This window comes from Oryctolagus cuniculus, chromosome 18, assembly GCF_964237555.1.
Source record: "Oryctolagus cuniculus chromosome 18, mOryCun1.1, whole genome shotgun sequence".
In the NCBI taxonomy this organism is placed as follows: Eukaryota; Metazoa; Chordata; class Mammalia; order Lagomorpha; family Leporidae; genus Oryctolagus; species Oryctolagus cuniculus.
The window spans coordinates 66,837,015-66,859,077 of NC_091449.1; the positions used below are offsets into that span (position 1 = coordinate 66,837,015).

Here is a 22,063-nt window from a genome sequence, read left to right on the forward strand (position 1 = left end):
TTGTGCCTTAGAAAGGAATCGGGAGAGGCGAGGCCAAAGGGCAGGCTTGGTTCTTAGAATTTCTCCTACGGTGCTGGCATCCAGGCAGCGTCGCGGGGCAGGGGTCAGCCGCGGAATTTCGGCAGCATTCCGTTAGCGCAAAGTCCTCGCCTAATGTGTCAGGTCTGCCTGCCCTAAGTTAATACATGACTAAATTTATTGTGCGTTGTTTCGCTGTCAGGTTTTTTTTTTTTTTTTAATGCATATCTTCACCTACTTGAGGGAGTGGTCGTCCCCCCAGCTGTTCAGTTCCCAAATGCCCCTCGCGGCCAGGCCACAAGCGGGAGCCTAGACGGCCCTCTGGGTCCCGGTGCGTGGCTGCAAGCGCCCTCCCTCCCGGAGTGTGGGCTCCAACCGGCGCACCCATCTTCCACCCCGAATTCGCCTGAGCCAGCGGGCCTGGCTCCGTTCTCGGGAGTGGGTGCGGAGCCGTCCACCCCACGTTGGGGGACTGACCCAGCAGATGAGAGTGTGCCGATCCGTCCGTGAAGGGCTGAAGTTGCTCTCCTCCGGAGGCAGCCGCTGCGAGGAGAAGCCCTCCGTCTGCTCCCAGCTCCTCCCTGACCTGTCTGCAGTAGCCTTTCCCCTAGGTTGGGTCTAAGCGGCGAGAGGTGGCCATCGGCCAGGCGGGGGTGGAGCCGCCTGCGCCTGGCCCCTGGCCCCTGACGCGCACGTCTCTCCGCAGAGCAAGACCTGGAGCGGCAGGTGCTGCAGACACAGTGCCGGCGGCTGGAGGCCCAGCACTACAGCCTCAGCCTCACCGCGGAGCAGCTCTCGCACAGCATGGCGGTGAGTGCCGGGCCGGCGTGCGGGGAACCCTGCGCCCGCCAGCACAACTCCCGAGTCCCGGCTCCGGCCAGAGCCTGGGTGCCACGAGGGAGGGGCTGGGGCTGGCGTGTTCTCCATCTCCTTGGCACCTGCGGGGAGGGGGCGGGCCTGCTCTGACCCGCGGCTCCCCCTCCCCCTCCCCAGGAGCTGAGGACCCAGAAGCAGAAGATGGCGTCGGAGAGGGAGCGGCTCCAGGCGGAACTGGACCACTTACGGAAGTGCCTTGCCTTGCCCGCGCTGCACTGGCCCAGGGGCTACTTTAAGGGATTCCCTAGGTGACGGTTTCCCTTACGCCAGGCTGAACCTATAGTATAGAAATATTATCTATTTTATTACCTTGAATATTTAATATTTTTCACTGGGAGGTTTGAAGCTTAAAAATAAACAAAGAATGTGCCATGCATGAAGCAGGACTCCAGAGACAGCGCGAACCCCCCTCGGCCGCACCGCAGCTCTGTCACCTCCTGGTCAGCGAGCCCTGGCGCCGCCCCGTCCTACCAACACTACACGGCCCCCTGTGGCCCCCGCGTGTGGTTGGGATCACAGCTCTGGGTCTTGGTTGCTGTGCCGGGGTGGAGGGCTGGGGGCGTGGTAAGTCGAGGGCTTCCGCGTTTGAGTTGCTTTCCTGCAAAAATGGTCTTCAGAACCACCACAAGGCTTTGCTGGGAAAAGCGCTTGCCTAGAGCTAACCCGCACTCAGACTGGAGGTGCCCTTCCTCGGGGTGCACAGGGCTGGGCCGGCCCGCACGTGCCCACCACGCGGGGACTGCGTGGGGGGTGTTCACACAAACGTCAATTTTGAGAGAAGTCAAAGGTGCTTCAGCCTTGTACTGTGTATATATTAAAGTTTTGTATGTTTTTATTACTTTAATTATTGTTATAAAAAGCCTGCCATTTTTAATATGTGGTTTGGGGAAGTTTTGTTTGTTTTTCCTGTTTGGGGGTTTTGTTTGTTGTTTGTTTTTCTGGGCAAAAAATGCTTTTTAGTGTTTGTACTGCTGCTGGTCAGGACATTAAAAGCCTCAAGTGTTTTTAACAAAGAAGGAAAGCGCGAGCTTCCCCCCGCGCCTAGGCCGTCCCCGCTCCTGGCGCTCTCACTGGGAACCACGGGCTCCTCGTCCCCTCCCCCCAGCACCTGGACAAGCTCATAGCAAATACAACCCATCGCTAGCCAGTGAGGGGGGACGCAGGTCCTGCACGTGACATCCACCTGTGCAGCCTGGGTGGTCTCAGGAAGCAGTCTCCGCCGTGCCTAGGGCTCTGAGGTGCCGGAGAGCAGGTGCAGAGTAGAAACTGTAGATGCAAAGCTTTGTGAAACCTGAAGTAGGGTAAGCGACATCTGAGCTGGCCCCTCCCCCTCCCCACATCTGTGACGGGACAGTGACTGTCACCACGTGGCAGGGTTTGGTGCCCGGCTGCTGCTCACGCAGGCAGTGTTAAACGCACGTCAGGAAGGCCCCTCGGGTCTCCGGGACCTACCCTGAGGTCCAGACAGCGAAGGCACGGGGCTGGGGGCGGGCTGGGCGGTGGCCGAGTGGCTGACCCTTGTCCCCGCTGCAGTCGGTGGCTGAGCCTTGCTGTGCGGAGCGGCTGGCTGGCAGCTGGCACGGAGCTGCTTATCTGCCCCCACGCAGCCTGCTCTGTACGTCTGCCAAGAAGCTTCCCGTTACGAGCAAACTCAAAGTGCCGCCAGTATTATCAGCAGTAACAAGGCCTTCCTCTCTGAGGACGGAGGGCTGTGTGGGGCCTGCTCCCCTGCAGACGGTGAGGCGGCTCCCTCTCCCTGCATTTCTCCACTTCAGTCTGCAGGCGTTTCCGGCCTGAAGGCGTAGGAGCCCCATCTGAGCGTCCCGGCCACCTCCTGCGTGCTTTGGCTACCGGCTTTGATGAGGGCCGTGGTTAAACCTAAGGGGACAAAGTAGACCTCAGGACGCAGAGGCAGGCAAGGCCCCTTTCTTACCAAGGAGTGCCCACCCCTTGGTTGGATTTGTTTTGCTGGAGTTGTGGCACCTGGGAGAGGTGTGCCTGGGGAGGAGGCCCCTCGCCTGTCCTGACACTCCTCTGTCCTCACCGTCTTCCCTGGTCTGCCGAGACCGTTAGCTCTCGTGCTCAAGTAGCCGACAGGCAGGACATTCCCGAGGTCAGGCGGCACTATCCTGAGGAAGGCTGGGTGGCCCCAGTCACAGCAGCCGCCGTCCCACTCCTCTCCAGGCCACTCTAAGAGGACACAGCAGCATCTGCTTGCAGTCGGGCTTCAGTGAGCTCCTTGTCCAGAAACGCAGGGTGCAGCCCCTGTCCGTATCCACCCAAGACTCTGGTCCCTCACGTCCAGGAAGAGACGGCTGCCATCCGTCCTTTGACGGGGGCTCGTTAGGCCTAGGAGGGGCCCCTCCCAGGGATGGGTCAGGTTCCACACTTAATCAGGTCTTTAAATCAAGTTGCTTTTGTTTCCCATCGACAGCCAAACCGACACAATCAAGGCGCATGCTCCCAACCCATAGCTTCAGCTAAGTGCCCAAGATGGGATTCGCCACACTTTAGTCTGCGGCCTCACAGGAATCACACTCCACTGGCATTCGCCTCCTCACAGGGGAGTGTAGAAGGCAGCCGGTGCCCTCAGCTCAGTCACCCCAAGATTGAATGCTCTCTTCCTCACATACAGCCAAGTCTCAGTGAAGCAGAATTTCAGACCCCGCTCCCTCGGCCCTGAGTGTAGAACGCGCCCAGGCCCGCCACCAGGTGGAGACGGTTAGCGCACGCCAGCTCCGCCCCAGTAGCCTCCCAGCAGCGGCTGCTCAGTTGCCTGTCCCCACCCCGAGACCAGTGCTCCGCTCCTTGTCTGCCTTGACCTGAGCGCGACCACGCTCACTCGCCGTTTGACTGCGTGCCCCGTGCCAACGACCACCGCGGTGAGCCCACACAGGGCGGGAGGGCGGGCCGCAGTGCCTCGGTCACTGGGGGCAGTTCAGATGCTGTGAATTAAACCTGTTCTAAGTGTACTTGTTTGGATTAATTGTATTGTAATATTATTTGTTGAATGTAGTAATTAGGTATTTATGAATATATTGCTGTAATTTCTGACGACATCCAAAAAAATAAAATCTTCCTGAATCATGCTTAAGAGGGACATCTTTTTTCCTCCCCTACTCCCAAAGCAAACCAGAACACAGCTGCCCAGGGTCAGGCAGTGAGGCGTCCCGAGAAGGGCACTAGAGGTGGGACCCGAGACACAGAGCCTGTGACCCCCCAGTCACGCACAGTCAGGGTCTCCGAGGATGGGCAAGTCCTGTCACCCAAGTCAACCTCAACGTCACCTGCAGCCAAGGAGACCGCCTGCCCCTCCTGGGTGTGCACCTGCATCCGGGCAGCCATGTGGGCTGCAGCAGCGCACCCAAGCTACCTGAGCCCCGGGGGCGGACACCAGTCTCCTCTCCTCAGGCCACCTCAGCCACACGTGCACTCTTGAAGGCGCCGACGCACTGGGTGCAGTCCCAGAACCCTCGCGTGCTAAGGATCTCTCCTTTCCCGTGAGCAAACCACGCCGCAACGCTAGGGTGAAGCGCTTTCTCAGCCGCTGCTGACCACAAGGGCCCTGCCCAGGACTTCCGCCAAGCGTCACTCCACGTGCCTGCCGGCACCGCAGCAGTCCCCGACGGACGGACAGGACACGCGAGTGCTCGCCTTCGTCCAGTCCACTGCTGCACGCCGGCCAGCCTGTCACGTCCTCGGCACAGGCCTCATTCCGTTAGCTCGGTCGTCACGCGGGACAAAGACCCAACAAAGATCTGGCTTAGTTTCACTTTTATTGTGCGTCAGGGCTTAAATGACAAACAGTGGCCAGCATCGCCCGCCACTGCACCTGCAGCCTCTTTGGAAATCAGAGTCAGCCCAAGAAACGAGGATCGAGCAGAGAGCCCTCGGCCGCGCTTCCATTCCTGCCGTGTCCACGTCTAGCAGTGGCCACCTACTTCAGGGACAGTGCCCTGCAGGCCCTCGCGCTCTGCTGGAGTAGACTCACTCACGCGAAGCCTTGTTCCCTCCTCCGTAAGAGAAGAGCCACCTTCCAGAAACAGTTTGGGAATAGTTGTGGGGAGCCGGGTGCTGAGGACCAATGACTAATTTGCTGCTGCAGCACCCGTGTCGGGAAGCTGTTCCTCGCGTCCCTGCGTGTTGTCCACGCGCTGGGAAGACGACAGGCGAGTACCTCTGTCCTGTGCTGAGCACGCAGGCGCCGAAGCCCCCAGCACCGCGCGCGAGACCCTTCCTCTAGAAGTCCTGCGACTGCGCACTCTCCGAAGGCTGCAGGTTGGTGCGGAGCTTGTACATGTGGTTGAGCGCCTGAGTGAGGAACGCCCCGCTGGTGTTGATCTCCATCAAGGTCAAGTTATCCAGCTAAAACAAGGAAACACAGCCGGTGGGCCACGGAAAGCAGGTGCCGCCGTCTAGGCGGGCAGGACGCCGAGGGAAGCCGAGCAGCAGAGCCCGCCAGGCGGCTAGCCGCGTCCCTACCTTGGCATGCGCCTCCTGCTGTCTCACAAAGCTGTCGGCAGACACCCGGAGCTTGGCTATCCGCGTGTCCCACATGTCCTTGACCAGGGTCCGGATCTCATCTGCTTTCGGGATGTTGTCCGAGGCGCTGGAGGAAGCAAGGAACAGAGTTAACAAGGAAGCACTCAGGAGACCTGAGCAGAACTGCACAGAACGGCTTTTTAAAGCAGGCGCTTGGATTCAGACAAAACCGCAGACGCTGCAGACTCCCGAGTGTCCCGCCGTCTCCAGCAGGGGCGGCTGTGCTCGCTGCCAAGGAACGAGCGGGGATCCACAGCAAGCTCGCGTCCGGTGGCTGCTGGCTGCACAGGACGCGTGTTCGGTAAACGATACTGGACAAGAGCTCGGGTCGCGTCCTGGCACAGGGCAGCTGCTTTCCGTGCTGTGTGTCCACGGAGTGTGTGTGTCAGGGCTGCCTCAGAGGTCGCGGCTTCTTTCCGTACTGAACAGCTCCCTCCTCTACCGGAAACCATGGGCTCGCAGCCCTGCGGGGAGCAAGCGCCAGCTCTGCCAGGCACTGCGCTCACCACTTGTTTTTAAAAGACACCAGTTCGAGTCCTGGCTGCTCCACCTCCAATCCAGCTCTCTGCTGTGGCCTGGGAAAGCAGTGGAAGATGGCCCAAGTGCTTGGGCCCCTGCACCCACACAGGAGACCCAGAAGGAGCTCCTGGCTTCGTATTTATTTGAAAGGCAAACTTTGGAGGGAGACACAGAGAGGAGGAAAAACAGATGGCTGCAACAGCCCAGGCTGGAACAGGTGGAAGCCAGGAGCCTAGCACTCCACCCCGGCAGGGACCCAAGGACTTTGCCATCTTCTGTACATCGGCAGGGAGCTGGATCCAAACAGGAGCCCTGTGGGATGCCAGCGTCACAGGCAGTGTGAACCCGCTGTGCCGCAGCGCCAGCCCCCAGCATGCACTTGTCTCAGGAAAGCCCTCACAGACAGGGACGGCCCCGCTCGGCAGATGACACAGAGCAAGAGTCACAAGTCACTGCCAAGCAAGGGAAATTCTGGGCAGCACTTCCAAGCCCGCGAGGCGCCGCAGCGTTCCTTCTCGAGATGCGTTTTCAACTTGGAGGGACGGACAGACTGGGAGACGAGGGCAAAGCCAGCACGGCGCACCACCAGGCCGCCTGCGTCAACTAGAGCCCTCCACACGCTGCAGCTCGCCCCTGCTTGGTCAGCGGCCTAGCATTTACACAGTGAATTTTAGGAACCCAAACATTTAACTCTTGTGCTCTGAACAGCAGGCTACACAAAAAAGGGCCCTGCTCCTCGTCAGCTGAGCTGCAGACCAAAGGTAAGACTAGGCCCCTTAGCTGAACGGAGTGTAAAATCAAGTTTTGGCAGAAACTGGACACATCACACACTGAGCGTTAGAAACAAACGTTAGGTCCACACTCGCGTGCTTCAAGCGTTCAGCCTGGTCTCCCTTACTAACTACTCCCTTCCCAGCCCCCGCCCCTCTGCCCCAGCAGCCGCACAGCCACGGACAGCTCTGACGCCCCCCCCCCCCGACTCCTCACCTCCACTGAGCACCGTCTCCCCAGGCACACCAGGCCCCTCCCACTGGTGCCGGAGCACAAGCCGCCCCTGCTGTGCTGCCCTCTGCCCTCCAACCCACCCAGGCAATCCCACCTCTTCCAGCCTGAGCCCGAGGCACCTCCTCTGAGCCCTTCCCCGCCACCCCACGCCTCGCTGGCCACCCCACGCCTCACTGCGGCGCTGTACTGGCCCACCTCTCACACCTGCCGTCCAGCCCCACAGGACACTGCCGACTCGCATGTTAATGGAACGGGTGGGTCGGCTGCAGCCTCACGCCAGTGTCAGACAGCAGCACGTCACGTGTCACAGGTCTGCAGTTTGGCAGTGCCTGGGGCGGACCACTAGCACAGCAGTCACAACTGTCACCCACATGGGAGGCCAGGCTTCAACCTGGCCAGCCCTGCCGTTCCAAGCACTGAGGAGTAAACCAGCCGACAGATTTCTCTCAAATTAACAAAAAAAAATTATTTACTTGGAAGGAGACATCTTCCAACTTCCATTTCACTCCTCCAAATGTCTGCAAGAGGCAGGGCTGGGCCAGGCGGGAGCTCAGTGCCCAGAACTCCATCCAGGCCTCCCGGGGTGGGGTGGGGTGGGGCAGGGTGGGGGTGGCGAGGACCCAAGCACTTGGTGGATCCCCTGCGGTCTCCCAGGATGCGCAGTAAGTGGAAGCAGAGCGAGATGCACACCCTCGCGTTCTTCAGATGGGACAGGTGACCCAGCAGCTTCGTGACCACTGCGCCCAGTGCCTGCCACACAGTCTTTTAAAATTAAGGGGAAAAAAGTTTAAAGCAAAACAGTGTTTAAAAGTGTGAGGGCCGGTGCGCAGCTCACTAGGCTAATCCTCCGCCTGCGGCGCCGGCACACCAGGTTCTAGTCCTGGTCGGGGCGCTGGATTCTGTCCCGGTTGCCCCTCTTCCAGGCCAGCTCTCTGCTGTGGCCCGGGAGTGCAGTGGAGGATGGCCCAAGTGCTTGGGCCCTGCACCCCATGGGAGACCAGGAGAAGCACCTGGCTCCTGCCTTCGGATTAGCGCAGCATGCTGGCCATAGCAGCCATTTGGGGAGTGAACCAACGGAAGGAAGACCTTTCTCTGTTTCTCGCTCTCACTGTCTAACTCTGCCTGCAAAAAAAAAAAAAAAAAAAAAAAAAAAAAAGGAAGTGTGGCAGGGGCCAATGTCCTGGCATAGCAGGACAGATTAAGCCACTGCCTGCAACGCTGGCATCCCGTGTATGTGCTGGTTTGAGTCCCAGCTGCTCCACTTCCAATCTAGCTTCTGCACCTGGGAAGCAGCACAAGACACTTGGGCCCTGCACTCACTTGAGACCCAGATGAAGCTCCTGGCTCCGACCTGGCCCAGCCCGGTCAGGTGCCACCTTGACAGTGGGGCCAGTGCTGACCAGCGCCTTCAGCTGCCGCCCGCAACGCCAGCATCCCCTGTTGACTGCAGGCTCTGCTTCCAGTCCAGCTCTGATGCCCAAGTACCAGGCCCCGCCGCCCGCAGGGAGACAGGGATGAAGCTCCAGGTCCCTAGCCGGGGCTTGGCCAACCCTGGCCGTTGCAGGAGTGAGCCAGCAGACAGGACACCTCTGCACCATACCACCCCCTTCCACCATCACTGCCTTTCAAAAGTAACTTCTTCATCAAGACTATATGAGAGGCAGGAGAGGCAGAGAGGAGAGACAATCCTCCAACCACTGGTTCACTCCCCAAATGGTCCCAATGGCCAGAGCCGGGCTGATCCGAAGCCAGGAGCCAGGAGCTTCTCCAGTCTCCCCCGTGGGTGCGGGGGCCCAAGCACTTGGACCATCTTCCGCTGCTTTCCCAGGCCACAGCAGAGAGCTGGCTATCAAGTAGAGCTCCCTGGACTGGAAGCAGAGCCCCTGTGGGATGCTGGCCCTGCAGGCAGAGCTTCACCCACTACAGCACTGCCCCGGCCCGCAAAATCTTTCAAAGATTTAAACAAATTAAAAAAAAAAAAACTTGATAATTTTGCAAATCATTTTTTATAAATCACTTCTAAGCATCTCTCCTAAGCAGGGCTGTGCACACTCGCCTGCCCCATCACCAACACGTGCACCAGGCACCACACTGGGGACACAGTGCAGGCAAGGCCGTCTCTTCTTGACCACGAACAAAAGGATCAAATATCATGGGTGGGAGGGGAGCATCTGGCACAGTGGCCAAGATGCCACTTGGGGGCCGGCACAGGCTCAGTGGGTTAAAGCCGCGGCCAGCAGCACTGGCATCCCACACAAGTCCCAGCTGCTCCTCTTCTGATCCAGCTCCCTACTATGCGCCTGAGGAAGCAACATAAGATGGCCCCCATTTGGGCCCCTGCACACACGGGGGAGACCCTGAAGCAGCTCCTGGCTTCGGCCTAGCCCAGTCCTGGCAGTCACAGCCATTCGGGGATTGAACCAGCAGAGGGAAGTTCCACTCCCAGCTTTGGCCTGGCCCAGCCCCAGCTGTTGCAGGCATTTGGTGAGGGAAGCAGCGGAGACAGTCACTTTCTGTTTCACTGCCTTTCTGATAAAAACACAGTATCTGAAAAGGGGAATGAAGATCACAGTCTGGCGAAAGCCACGGGGGTGCGCACGGAACTGGCAAGGCAACGCAGACACTTAACCCGGGGGAGACCGGGCACGCTCAACAACGGAGGCGCGTGCGGCCGGCGCGGTGCAGCCCTGGGCAGCAGAAACAGTGCGTGCAAAGCCGGGAGGCCCCAGACGTCTGGGAGGGGGAGCCAGTGGGAATGAGAGAGGAGCACAGACCAGCTGACGCGGCTTTGAAGAGCAGGTCAGGACTTGAGATGAAACCCTGGAAGAGCTCGAGGGCTGCCAGTGGGAGCCACAGGGCAGCGCCGTCTTTAAAGCCCGCTCTGAGTGAGTGCCAGCCAGCGGGGAGGCGGCACCGACGCCGGCAGACGGCACAGGAGGTTACGGAACGTTCTCGGCCACGTGGGCCTTCCCTGCAGCTCCGGGCAGAGGCCAGCACGAGCCCACTGGCCTCCCTGTGAGACAGACGACGCGCAGATCCACACATCCCAGAGGAAAAGCGGAGGGCCGCACGAGATCACACACAAGGTCAGGGACGCGACCGCCAGAGCCGGGTGGCGCTCAGAGGGACCCAGTCAAGGGGCAGGAGACGGGGGGGGGGGGTGGGGGGGGGGCCCAGAGCTGATCCTGGGGCACGAAGAAGAGGACAGACAGACGCTCACGGGGCAGAGTCGTGCACACAGATGCCCCCCATCGCCATCCGGACACCGCACAGCCCTGGCTCAGCGCGGCGGGCAGGGAAGGAGGAGGGGGCCCGAGTCCGGCGGGAGGCCGCGCCCGCTCGCCAGGGCTACTCACTGGTTGAGCAGGAGCGTGGTGAGCTCCATGTAGCACGGGCTGGGCATGCGTGTAAACGTTTCTTCCTTCCGTTCATGATCCCTCAGCTTCTCCAACTTCTCTGAAATTCACAAGTTAACACATTTTACCGTCACTTCAGCCAAAATACGCCTAAACCGCCCAAACTTACCACGTACCTACAGTACCTGTAGATCAAGCAGCAAACACACACACACAACCCTGGGGTAACATCATCACTGACTGGATGACGTGAGGCCTTTCTTGAGCACGAGTCTCGGGCCCGTGTTGTGGCGTACAGGGCCAAGCTGACTGACTCGGCCGTTCCCGAAGGCGTACAGGGCCAAGCTGACTGGACTCGGCCGTTCCCGAAGGCGTCTGGGAAGCAGGAGATGGCCCAAGCACATGGGCCCCTGCCACCCACGGGGGAGCCCAACATGGCGTTCCAGGCTCTTGGTTTCGGCCTGGCCAGGCCGTGGTTATTGTGGGCATTTAGGGAGTGAACCAGCGAATGGAAGATCAATATACATCTCTCTCCCCCTGCCTTTCAAATCAATAAATGAATAAATCTTTTTAAAAAATAGAGACCAAGAAGACCACTTATGAACTCGTCACCCAGCCAAACGGGAGCCTGGGCAGCCTCAAGCTGCGTGTCCACTTCCTCCCGGCAGCACTGCTGTCACGCATGCTTGGGCGTGGACTACAGGCTGGGACTCGAACACACGAGTATGGAGAGCACCCCCGGTCAGGGCCCTGGTGCTGTCCTGCAGGCCGGCCAGCTCCCTGGCCCAGGCACCCTCTTCCCCTGCTGCTCCTGGCCCCGCTCCCACCTGCTGGGGGGACAGCCTGCCCCTCCAGCCGCTCTCCCCCGTGATCCGCAAGGATCCCTGTCTCCCTCACTAATGAACACCACCACCCCCCATCTCAGAGAGACAGCCTCCGCACGCCCGATCCAGCTCTCCTGCCTTTGACTTCAACACGGGCAGTTGTCTGACCCTCCCACGGACCTCCCCACCCCCACTCAGCCTTCGGGTGATTATCCCACTCCTCCACCCAGGCCGCACCCCGCCTCGGCCAGACCCAGAGCCAGTCTCCGTCTGCAGTAGCCAAGTGCCTCGTCCTCCTGGGAGTCACTCAGCCGCTCAAACACCACTCAGCTTTCGTCCGAGCTCACCGCCTCCGCCCGACCTCAACACCTGGGCCCAGCACCTGCTCCGAGCACCAGCTCACTCGCAGAAGCCACCCTGCCTTGTTCAACACCGCGCAGCGCTCGCGACTGCCTCCTGGGGCTCTGACAAGTACCCGCAGCCACACGCCGCTCCCGCAGTCTCCCGCCGAGGTGGTCGGCCCTCTCAAAGCCGCAGCCAGTCTTCCAGCAAACCCGTCTCCCCTCCACCGTCAGCCCAAAGCCAACTCCGCTCCGGGCTGGGCAACTCCCTGCGCCCCTCCCCCCAGACCCGCCTGCTCCGCCCCGCAGATCCTCTCCTCCTCTAACATCAGAACCGGCTTAACGCACACCTTCGCTCAAACTCTCCAGTGAAGCAAAGACGAGTAACAGCACATTCTGGCCGGCACATGACACAGTGGGAGTTCTCGGACACTGCTGGGAGGATCAGGCTGGCTCAACTGCTTTGGAGGCTGCTTGGCAGTCTGACAGCTCCCCAGCAGGTCCGCCGCGGCAGGTACCAGGTAGGGCCGCAGTAGGTACCGGGTAGGGCCGCGGCATCCGTCAGGAACAGCAGGTTAAGCAGCTGCCCGCAATGGCGGCATCCCCCAGGAGTGCCGGCTCAAGTGCTGTGCCGGCTGCCCCGTGTCTGATCCAGCTCCCTGCTGATGTGCCCAGGAAAGCAGCCGAGGACGGCCCACGAGCCTGGGCCCCTGCCAGCAGCAGACTCGGATGAAGGTCCTGGCTCCTGGCTTGTTTGGCCTGGCGTAGCCCCAGCCGCTGGGCCACCTGAGGATTGAGTCAGTGGACAGAGGCTCCCCTGCTCCCTGTAACTGCCTTTCAAATAAATAATAAATGTTTTAAAAAATTAAAAGGGCCGGCGCTGTGGCTCACTTGGTTAATCCTCCGCCTGCAGCGCCGGCATCCCATATGGGCGCTGGGTTCTAGTCCCGGTTGCCCCTCTTCCAGGCCAGCTCTCTGCTGTGGCCCGGGAGTGCAGTGGAGGATGGCCCAAGTGCTTGGGCCCTGCACCCCATGGGAGACCAGGAGAAGTACCTGGATCCTGGCTTTGGGTCAGCGTGGTGCGCCAGCCACAGCAGCCATTAGGGGATAAACCAACGGAAAAAAAAAAAAAAAAGGAAGACCTTTCTGTCTCACTGTGCACTCTGCCTTTCAAAACAAAAACAAAAAAACAAAACAAAAAAAACACATATCCACAAAGACTTGGATCAAGTCAAAAATAAACACCCACCAACAGCAGAGCCCACCTGTGGGACAGCCGCACAGCGCGACGGTGCGCAGTGAGGAGCTGATGCCCCGTGCGGCAGGGGTGAGTGATAACAGCCGAGACGAGCCACTCAAGTCCAGGGAGGCAGAACCGCCACGCGGGGCCTGCCACGTGAAAAGCTCAGGCGGACGCCCCACGTGCCTCTGCTGTGGCCTCCGGGAGCCAGGCTCCCGCCCCTCATCACCTAGCATCTGCCGGAGCCCAGACTGCCAGGGGTGACCTTAAACAGGAGCCCGGGCAGGACGCAGCCGCAGCTGGGGGGTTAATAAAGTCCAATTAATCAAGCCCAGGAAGGGGGGGGGGGGACACATCCAAGCCGCCCTCATAACCTGAGCTCAGACTGGCCCCCTAAGAGCCCTTGCCCGTAGGAGGGGACCCGCAGGAGTCTCCCAGTGAAGAGGGGCCATCAAATCCTTAGTGGGCACGGGCGCGTGGCTCAGCAGTTAGGCTGCTGCCCGGGACACCTGCAGCTCCTATCAGAGCGCGGGTTCGAGCCCCGGCTACACGCCCTGATCCCGCTGACGTGAGGCGGCAGCAGCTCGTGAAGCCGCGGGGTCCCTGCCCCAGGGCTGGAGAGCTGGACTGGGTTCCGGGCTTCTGCTCTGGCCTGAGCCAGCCCCGTCCGCTGCAGCCACCCGGGGTATGGACCACAGAAGGAAAATCACCGCCTTTCAAATGAAACGAAACACAGTTCCCAACCCACGCGGGGTCCCCGAGTTCTACAGGCCTGCTCGCACCCCTCCAACAACAAATAAAATCTTCTTTTGTAATGAGCCACTCACATCCGCTAGAGGCGCAGAACTGCCAGGGCTCCAGACGCAACCTGTGACTGATGCATTTTATTTAAAGATTTGAAAGCTAGAAGAGGGGGAGAGACAGAGATTGTCCATCTGCTGGTTCACCCCCCAGATGGCCACAATGGCCAGGGCTGGGCCAGGCCACAGCCAGGAGCTTCCTCTGGGTCTCCCGCATGGGTGGCAGGGGCCCCAACACTTGGGCCATCTCTGCCGCTCCTCTCAGGCCATCGGCAGGGAGGTGAATCTGAAGCGGAGCAGCCGGGACTCACACGAGCATTCCGGGGCGGCCGGCCAGCAGGCAGCTGCTCCACTCGCTACACAATGCCAGCACCGATGCATTTTCTGTTACCAGCAGCTATCCTGAGGCACCATTAACGCGACGCACGGGGCCGGAGCTGTGGCACAGCGAGTTAAGCCAAGTGCCGCGCCAGCATCCCATGTCCCAAAGCTGGTCCGAGTCTCGCCCGCTCTGCTTCTGATCCAGCTCCCCGCTAATGCGCCTGGGAAGGCGGGAGAAGACGGTCCAAGTACTTGGGTCCCTGCCACCCATGTGAGACCCGGATGTACTTCTTGGCTTCAGGTTCGGCCTGGCCCAGCCTGACTGTTGCAGCCATTTGGGGAGTGAGCCAGCAGACAGAAGATGTGTCATTGTGCCTTTCAAACAAGTAAGTCATGGGGCCGGCGCCGCGGCTCACTAGGCTAACCCTCCGCCTGCGGCGCTGGCACACCGGGTTCTAGTCCCGGTCGGGGCGCCGGATTCGGTCCCGGTTGCCCCTCTTCCAGGCCAGCTCTCTGCTGTGGCCAGGGAGGGCAGTGGAGGATGCCCAAGTGCTTGGGCCCTGCACCCCATGGGAGACCAGGATAAGTACCTGGCTCCTGCCATCAGATCAGCGCGGTGCACTGGCCGCGGCAGCCATTGGAGGGTGAACCAACGGAAGGGAGACCTTTCTCTCTCTCTCTCTCTGGCTCTAACTCTACCTGTCAAAAAAAGTCTCAAGCGGGAAAAAGTGGACAAAACAATGTTTTTAGTATCTGAGCGCCGTGCACTCGTCACCTCCATTTTAGAACACTCCCATCGCGCCACGAACAAAGCCCGAAGTCCTCTGGGCGAGCGCTAGCCCGCTGTGTCCCCACAGAGCCGGGGGTCCCGCTCTCACACGGGGTCGCGCAAAGCTCCCAGGGCCTCGGGGCCTCCCAGCGGGGCCTCCCTCCCCGCCCACGCCGGGCCCCGCCAGCGGCCTCGTCTCGGAGACCAACAAGTGCACCTGCGGGGCCCCGCGGGCTGTGGGCGTCGGACACGCCGGCGGCGAGGGGCTCACCCGCCCGCACGAGCCCCCGGCGCGGGGCGCCGCTTACCCGCGTCCATCCAGGCGGGGGCCAGCAGGCGGCACTTCTGTCTCTGCTTCAGGTTCAGCGCCAGCCACAGCGGCACGTCCACGGGCAGGCCGGGGTGGAACGGCCCCAGGTCCCCCTGCCGAGGCGACGCGCCGTCAGGGCGGAGAGCCGCCCCCTCCCACGGTCAGGCCCTCCTCTCCCGCCCGGGACCCGCGAAGCAGCCCGAGCCGCTCGCTCCCCGGCCCCCGGACGCCCCCACCCCGAGCTCGGGCGGCCGGCCCCGCCCCGCGCCCCGCCGCGGACAGCCCGGCGGGCCCGAGGGCCCCTACCCCGATGAGGTAGATCTTGTCCAGGCTGAAGTTCGGGATGATGGTCACCAGCTCCTTCTCGGCCAGAAACTCCACCTCGGCCGCGTCCATGGTCTCGCGAGCGGCCGGCCCAGGCCCCCCGGGGTCCTCCTGCCCCTCAGCGTCCGGCAGCAGACACGGCCGCCCTCGCCGCTTTCCCGCCACGGCTCAGGGCCCGCCCCCGGCGGAAGACAGCCGCGGCGGCCAATCGGAGCGCGGCGCTCTCCGCAGCGAGGCGGGACCGTGCTTGCTGCGAGCCTGCGGATTGGCGAGCCCGGCGACGCCGCGCCGGCCCCGCCCCCGCACGCCGGCCCCGCCCCGCCCCGCCCCGCCCCGGGGCTCGCGGCGCTCCTCGCCCTTCCCCGGGCGGCGCACTTGGCGCACTTGGCGCACTTGGCGCACTTGGCGCACCTGGCGTGGAGCGCTGCGGAGCGGGGTTGGGCCGCGTCTACACAGACGTTCCTCACGGGCCCCCAAGTAGACACGCGTACTGGGCCGAGCCCCGGGGCGCGGCGTGCCCCAGCCCAGCAGACGGCGGCTTAACTGGTCCTCACTGGTTCCAAGTCTGTAAAAATACAGATTCCTCAGCCCATGAGAGGGCTCAGCCTTTGGGCGCTGGCGAGGACCCCCGGTGAGACCCCTGAATGGGGCGAGTTTGCACCCCCGGGCAAGTAAGGCTGTTGCCAGAAGCCCGCGGAAGTGACGTGAAAAACCCAGTTTTTTGGGGTGCCGTGTTGAAAGCCACGCCTCACTTAGTGGTCGGGCCCATGTTCCGCGAACTCTGCGAAGGACCCTTGTCCAGCGTCTTTTCCACCAAAATACACAGCACTGCGCGTGCCACGACCCCTCTGAGCTCCCTTCGTGGGACAAGGTGCCCCTATACCGGGCGTGGGGCAATGGGCAGTGTTTGCAAGTCCACCTGTGTCCGAATCGCTGGACCATTCTCAGCTCCTGGGGAACCCAGGCTCGGGCATGCGCACTGAGGACGGAAAGCTGCACTGTGGCCAGGGCCAGAGCGAGGCCGACGCGGCCAGTTCCTGCGAGGTGAAGCAGCAGGCACGGGCGTGGACCCCAGCCGCCCAGGCTGACCCCAGGCCCCGAGCAGCATTCCAGGGCTGTGCGTCTGGGTTACCTGCTCCACCCCAGCGAGGCCAGGGCTCTCCTCTCTGACCCCAGAAACCTGCCCTTGCAGGAAAACTGGAACAAGGCCATCGGTAGGCTCCGGCCGCGCCCACGGCCTGGACAACCCCTGCTCGCCAGGTGAATTGGCAGAGCTGGGGTTTCACCCGGAGTTACGTGGCCTGGGTCGTGCATGGACAGACGCCCCACGGATGGTGTGGCGACGGCCGGTGAGCGGCTCAGCCTCGGTGGCTCCTCCGTGTCCAGGTGCTGTGGGGGCAGGGGAAGCCTCAGCCCCTGCCCGTGTTGTCTGAGTTCTCATTGGCGGGGGAGTGTTGTCGGTTCCCAAGCCGGGGGGCTCCACTTCCTGGTCCGTGCACCCATAAGAGAAATCCTCCTCTGGGGGTGTGCGTGCACCTTACAGGGTCTCCTCGCCCCGCCCACCCAGGAGGCCGGGAAGCGCCTCGCCCCGCAGCACCGGGCACGGAGTCCGCACAAGGCACACAGGTGGTGCAGCATCAGGGAGTGAGGAGGCCCTCGAGGCAGGCGGACGGAAGCCGGGGCCCAGCGTCGGGCCAGTGTCTGAGGGCGGACAGCTCCCAGGAGCCACAGCTGGACTCTGGGCCCAGCAGTGTTGGGTGATGACCCGAGCCCATGACGCCCATGACTGAACACGTGAAGGAATGGGGCGGAGACGGATGCCCAACAGGGTTCTAGGTGGTGCATGGGGAGGGGAGGGCTCTCCCAGACGAGGGTTATATTCATTCCATTTCCATGAGCCGTGAAGAACCAGGGATTTCCTTCCCGAAGAGGTGGGCCGGCGCTGGCGCTATGGTGTAGCAGGCTAAGCCTCCGCCTGCGATGCTGGCACCCATTTGGGCGCCGGTTTGAGTCCTGGCTGCTCTTCTTCTGATCCAGCTCTCTGCTGTGGCCTGGGAAAGCAGTGGAGGATGGCCCAAGTGCTGGGGCCCCTGCACCCACATGGGAGACATGGAAGAAGCTCCTGGCTTCGGATCAGCCCACCTCTAGCTGTTAGGGCCATTTGGGGACTGAACCAGTAGATGAAGACCTGTCTCTCTCTCTCTCTCCATCTATAACTCTGCCTCTCAAATAAGTAAATAAAATCTTTTAAAAAAAATTTAGAGGCCGGCGCTGTGGCGTGTTGGGTAAAGCCACTGCCTGCAATGCCGGCATCCCGTATGGGCGCAGGTTTGAGTCCCAGCTGCCCCTCTTCCAGTCCAGCTCTCTGCTGTGGCCTGGGAAAGCAGTAGAAGATGGCCCAAGTCCTTGGGCCCCTCCCTATACCCACATGGGAGACCCAGAAGAAGCTCCTGGCTCCTGGCTTCAGATTGGCGCAGCTCAGACCATTGCAGCCAACTGGGGAGTGAACCAGTGGATGGAAGACTGACCTCTCTCTCTCTCTCTCTCTCTCTCTGCCTCTCCTTCTATGTGCAACTCTGACTTTCAGATAAATAAATCTTTAAAATTTTTTTGAAGAGGTGGTGCCTAAGTGGCCATCCCTCCTCATGGGCGGGGCCTAGTGGCCATCCCTCCTCATGGGCGGGGCCTAGTGGCCATCCCTCCTCGTGGGCGGGGCCTAGTGGCCATCCTTCCTCATGGGCGGGGCCTAGTGGCCTCCTCCCAGAAGGAAGGGAAAAGAGCTACGGCTGAGTCCAGAAACTCAGAGGTAACTCGGGCAGGAGCCCAGGTCAGCGTCCCAGGGCCCGCGGATGGGGGGACCCTTGATGACGCCGGAGGATTCTTCTTCGGTCCTCTCCAGCAGCTCATCACCAGGCCCACTCACGAGAAGGAGCCGCCGACCCTGACCGAGGGACATCCGCAGAGCACCCGGGCTGCCCCCCCAGACAGTGACCGTGGGCGGCGTTGTGGCGCAGCGGCTAAACCGGTTCCCTGGCTGCTCCACTTCCCACCCAGCTCCTCGCTCTCGCACCCTGGGAAAGCGGCAGAGAGTGGCCCAAGTGCTCGGGCCTCTGCCACCCACATGAAGACCAGAGTGGAGTTCCAGGCTCCTGGCTGCAGCCTGACCCAGACCTGGCTATGGGGCCTTTGGGGAGTGAACCAGTGCATGGAGGAGTCTCCCTCCCTCCCTCCCCTCTCCACCTCTCTCTTCTTCTTCCTGTTGCTTTGCCTTTCAATAAATAATCTTTTTTTTTTTTTTTTGACAGGCAGAGTGGACAGTGAGAGAGAGAGAGAGAGAAAGAGGTCTTCCTTTGCCTTTGGTTCACCCTCCAATGGCCACTGCAGCCGGCGTGCTGCGCTGATCCAATGGCAGGAGCCAGGTACTTATCCTGATCTCCCACGGGGTGCAGGGCCCAAGCACTTGGGCCATCCTCCACTGCACTCCCTGGCCACAGCAGAGAGCTGGCCTGGAAGAGGGGCAACCGGGACAGAATCCGGCACCCCGACCGGGACTAGAACCCGGTGTGCCGGCGCCGCAAGGCGGAGGATTAGCCTAGTGAGCCGCGGCGCCGGCCTAAATAATCTTTTTTAAAAAGATTTATTTTATGTATTTGAAAGACAGAGTTACAGAGAGAGGTAGAGACAGAGAGAGAGGTCCTCCATTCGCTGGCTTACTCCCCAGATGGCCGCAACGGCCGAAGCCAGGAGCCAGGAGCCTCCTCCAGGTCTCCCACGCGGGTGCAGGGGCCCAAGGACTTGGGCCATCTTCTACTGCTTTCCCAGGCCACAGCAGAGAGCTGAATTGGAAGAGGGGCAGCCGGGGCTTGAACTAGTGCCCATATGAGATGCTGGCGCTGCAGACCAGGGTGTTAACCTGCTGTCCACAGCACCGGCCCCACAATAAATAATCTTTTAAAAATAAATTTTAAAAAATAAAAATGTTCAAGAGCCGTCAGAAACTCCCTGTGTGCTCCTGAAAGACAGCAATACCGAGCGGCTCCGGGAGCTGTGAGCCTGTCTCCCCCTCGGGGTGCTCGTGCTGCAGCGTCTGTCTGTCACATTAGAATTTACATGGCCAATGAGCCCCACAATGAGTCGTCAAGCCCCACGACTCCTTTGTATGCACCGGGCACTTCCGTGGCAAGGGCCGCATTCCCGGTGCCGCCCATTGCGGCAGGCATGGGCACAGAGGGGTGGACGCCTACGATGGAGTGAGAAGGGCGTGGGCCCTCGCACGTGGGGAGGGGACGCTTCCGGTGCACCTGCACCTGTCACCTGGGAAGCACCTGTGGCCCCGTAGGATGCGTCCACTCAGCCTCCAGCTCCGACTCCTCCCGCTGTAGCTGCCCAGCAAGGGAGCGAGCAGGCAGCTCAGGCTGCCCCAGGCACCCCCGGCCTCACCCTGGGCCAAAGGAATCCGAACCGCTGGGGGCGGGGCCTGAGCACCTAGTTTGTCAAGCCCCCAGCCAAGGTTGAGAGCCACAGCCCTCCCCTGTGCTCTCGGGAGAGGCAGTGTCCTCTCGGAGCCCAGAGGGAGCTAGAAACACCGCCCTGCGGCAGTGAAGAGGTGCAGGACGGGAAACACCCTTGGAGGGTGAGCCTTCCTGGCCTTCCTGGGACGAGCAGGTGGCACGGTGCAGGGGCCAGGCCCTGGTCGTGGGAGAGGAGGCCTTCCCGCACGGCCACGCTCCATAGAGCCAGCAGCTCTCACCGCTGCCTGCCGTGTGGCGGGGCGTGCTCCTGCACCTCTGCGGTGACAACCGACCTCCCGCAGGGCCGTCAGCTGGCGCCATGGCCGCTCTGATCCACCTGTTGCCCCCACTTGAACATCTGGTCTCCTAGAGCCGTCGCAAGGCTTGCAAGCACCGACACAGGCCAAGTTCCCAGCAGTGGCTGAGACAGCCAGGCTCCCTGACACGTGGCTCCTGTGCCTGCAAACACCAGCGTCCTGGTCACTCCAGGTCCGGCTGTCCGTTGCCTACCGCACGAGGGCGGCAGTGAGAAGCAAAGCAACCAAGACCAGCAGGGCCGGATGTCGAGGGGCCCCGTCTTCAAGAACTTACGCTTGGGGGCCAGCGCTGAGGCTCAGGGGTTTAAAGCTGCCACCTGCAGTGCCGGCATCCCACGTGGGCACCAGTTCAAGCCCCAGCTGCTCCACTCCCGATCCAGCTCTCTGCTGTGGCCTGGAAAGCAGTAGAAGATGGCCCACGTCCTTGGGCCCCTGCACCAGCATGGGACACCCGGAGGAAGCTCCCGGCTCCTGGCTTCGGATCGGCACAGCTCTGGCCATTGTGGCCATTCGGGGAGTGAACCAGAGGATGGAAAACCTACCTCTCTCTGTGTGTAACTCTTTCAAATAAATAAATAAATCTTAAAAAAAAAAAAAAAAAAAAAAAAAAAAAAAAAAAAAAAAAAAAAAAAAAACCTTACACTTGACCCTGAAGGCACGGAAGCATTGAAGTCCTGAGGTGGAGGAGCAGAACAGTCGGGAGGGTGGAGTACAGGGCAGGCCGCAGCGCAGGTGAGCGTGGTGCTGGTCCGACTCAGGGGGCCGCCGCGGGCACCAGCGGCGGCATCTGCCCACACCCACAGCCCCTCCTCGTCCTCTGTGTGCGCCGGGCCCAGAAGCGCCGTCCAGGGCAGCTTCCAGACGCGCTCGGGCGGCCACAGGCACTCCCCCGTCTACCTGTGGCTCGGCTGCGCCTGGCAGCGCCTCCCGCCCCGCCCTGGCAGGCCTGCGTGTTCCTGCCTGCAGCCCGCCGGCTCCGGGTTTGGCAGGGGAGCCATCGCGACAGCCCCAGCGCGCTCTCAGATGGCTCCGGCATGGTGTGAATACACTCTTGTGTCTTTTTGCCATCTGCTGCTGTCATTAAAAAATTACATTTCCATCTGTTTTCACACTCCCCTCCCAGCCTCCCTTCCTGGAGGGATGCAGCACGAGTCCCAGGTTGCGAGGCCAGAACGTCGCCTCGGCTCTCGGAGCTGGCCTGGCTGCTCCACTTCCCACCCAGCTCTCTGCGGTGGCCTGGGAAAGCAGTGGAAGATGGCCCAGGTCCTTGGGCCCCTGCACCCACGTGGGAGACCTGGAAAAGGCTCCTGGCTCCTGGCTTCAGATCAGCTCAGCTCTGGCCATTGTGGCCATCTGGGGAGTGAACCAGAGGATGGAAGACCTCTCTCTCTCTCTCTCTGCCTCTGCCTCTCTGTAACTCTACCTTTCAAATAAATAAATAAATAGTTAAAAAAAAAAAAGTGGTCCTTGAAGGAGGGATTAGTACCCCCCTTACCCCTGCAGAAAAGGCTCAGCGGGGTCGAGTGACTTCCCAAGGACACACAGCACGCCAGGCGTCTGGCCCAACCCCGGCTGCTACCCACTCCCCCCATTCTATCTGAAAATTCCCAAGAGGCTGCACTAGCAGCCTCCACCAGCCCCTCCTCACAGGGAGGCGGAGCTTATCTGAGCAGGTGGGGAGCGCCCCCGCCCCCAAGGGTGCAGTGGTCGGGGTGGGGCTGTCTGCCTCTCCTCGGCACCCTCCCCTCTGCTGACTTCACAGTACCCAGGCAGGGCCGAGGCCTCCAACCGCAAGCAGCCCACAGCCCGGAATCCCTGTGACCCCTTGGCCACCAAGTCGTTCTCCCGTGCCTGGAAGCAAGCCCAGCCCAGCTTCCCAGGGCAGAGCAGCCGCAGCCGGGCCCTCCTGCCGGCATCCCCAGCGCACGGCCACCGCCGTTGCCATGGGCACTAAAAGCTTGGGATAAAGAGGGCGACTAGCTGCCGAGAG

The 22,063-nt window shown here is 61.3% G+C and overlaps 2 protein-coding genes across 13 annotated transcripts in view; one reads left to right on the forward strand and one right to left on the reverse strand.

The window, feature by feature from the left end:
- GSE1 (Gse1 coiled-coil protein) overlaps nucleotides 1-3,983 on the forward strand; it is a 299,545-nt gene extending 295,562 nt beyond the window's left edge. For all 12 annotated transcript variants that reach the window (XR_011384131.1, XM_070062815.1, XM_070062816.1 and 9 more), the window contains 2 exons: nucleotides 725-828; nucleotides 1,012-3,983. Coding sequence is in view for 11 of the 12 variants with exons in the window: in XM_070062815.1 (XP_069918916.1) it covers nucleotides 725-828; nucleotides 1,012-1,146 (239 nt within the window). In the remaining variant the exon portion in view is untranslated. The remainder of the gene's footprint in view (nucleotides 1-724; nucleotides 829-1,011) is intronic.
- A 670-nt stretch (nucleotides 3,984-4,653) lies between these two features.
- Nucleotides 4,654-15,437, reverse strand: GINS2 (GINS complex subunit 2). Its single transcript, XM_070062820.1, has 5 exons — nucleotides 15,228-15,437; nucleotides 14,920-15,034; nucleotides 10,317-10,416; nucleotides 5,377-5,503; nucleotides 4,654-5,259 (listed from the first exon to the last, which is right to left on the reverse strand). The coding sequence occupies exons 1-5, from the start codon at nucleotides 15,315-15,317 to the stop codon at nucleotides 5,134-5,136; spliced, it is 558 nt and encodes a 185-aa protein (XP_069918921.1). The 5' UTR covers nucleotides 15,318-15,437; the 3' UTR covers nucleotides 4,654-5,133.
- Nucleotides 15,438-22,063: the final 6,626 nt, after the last annotated feature.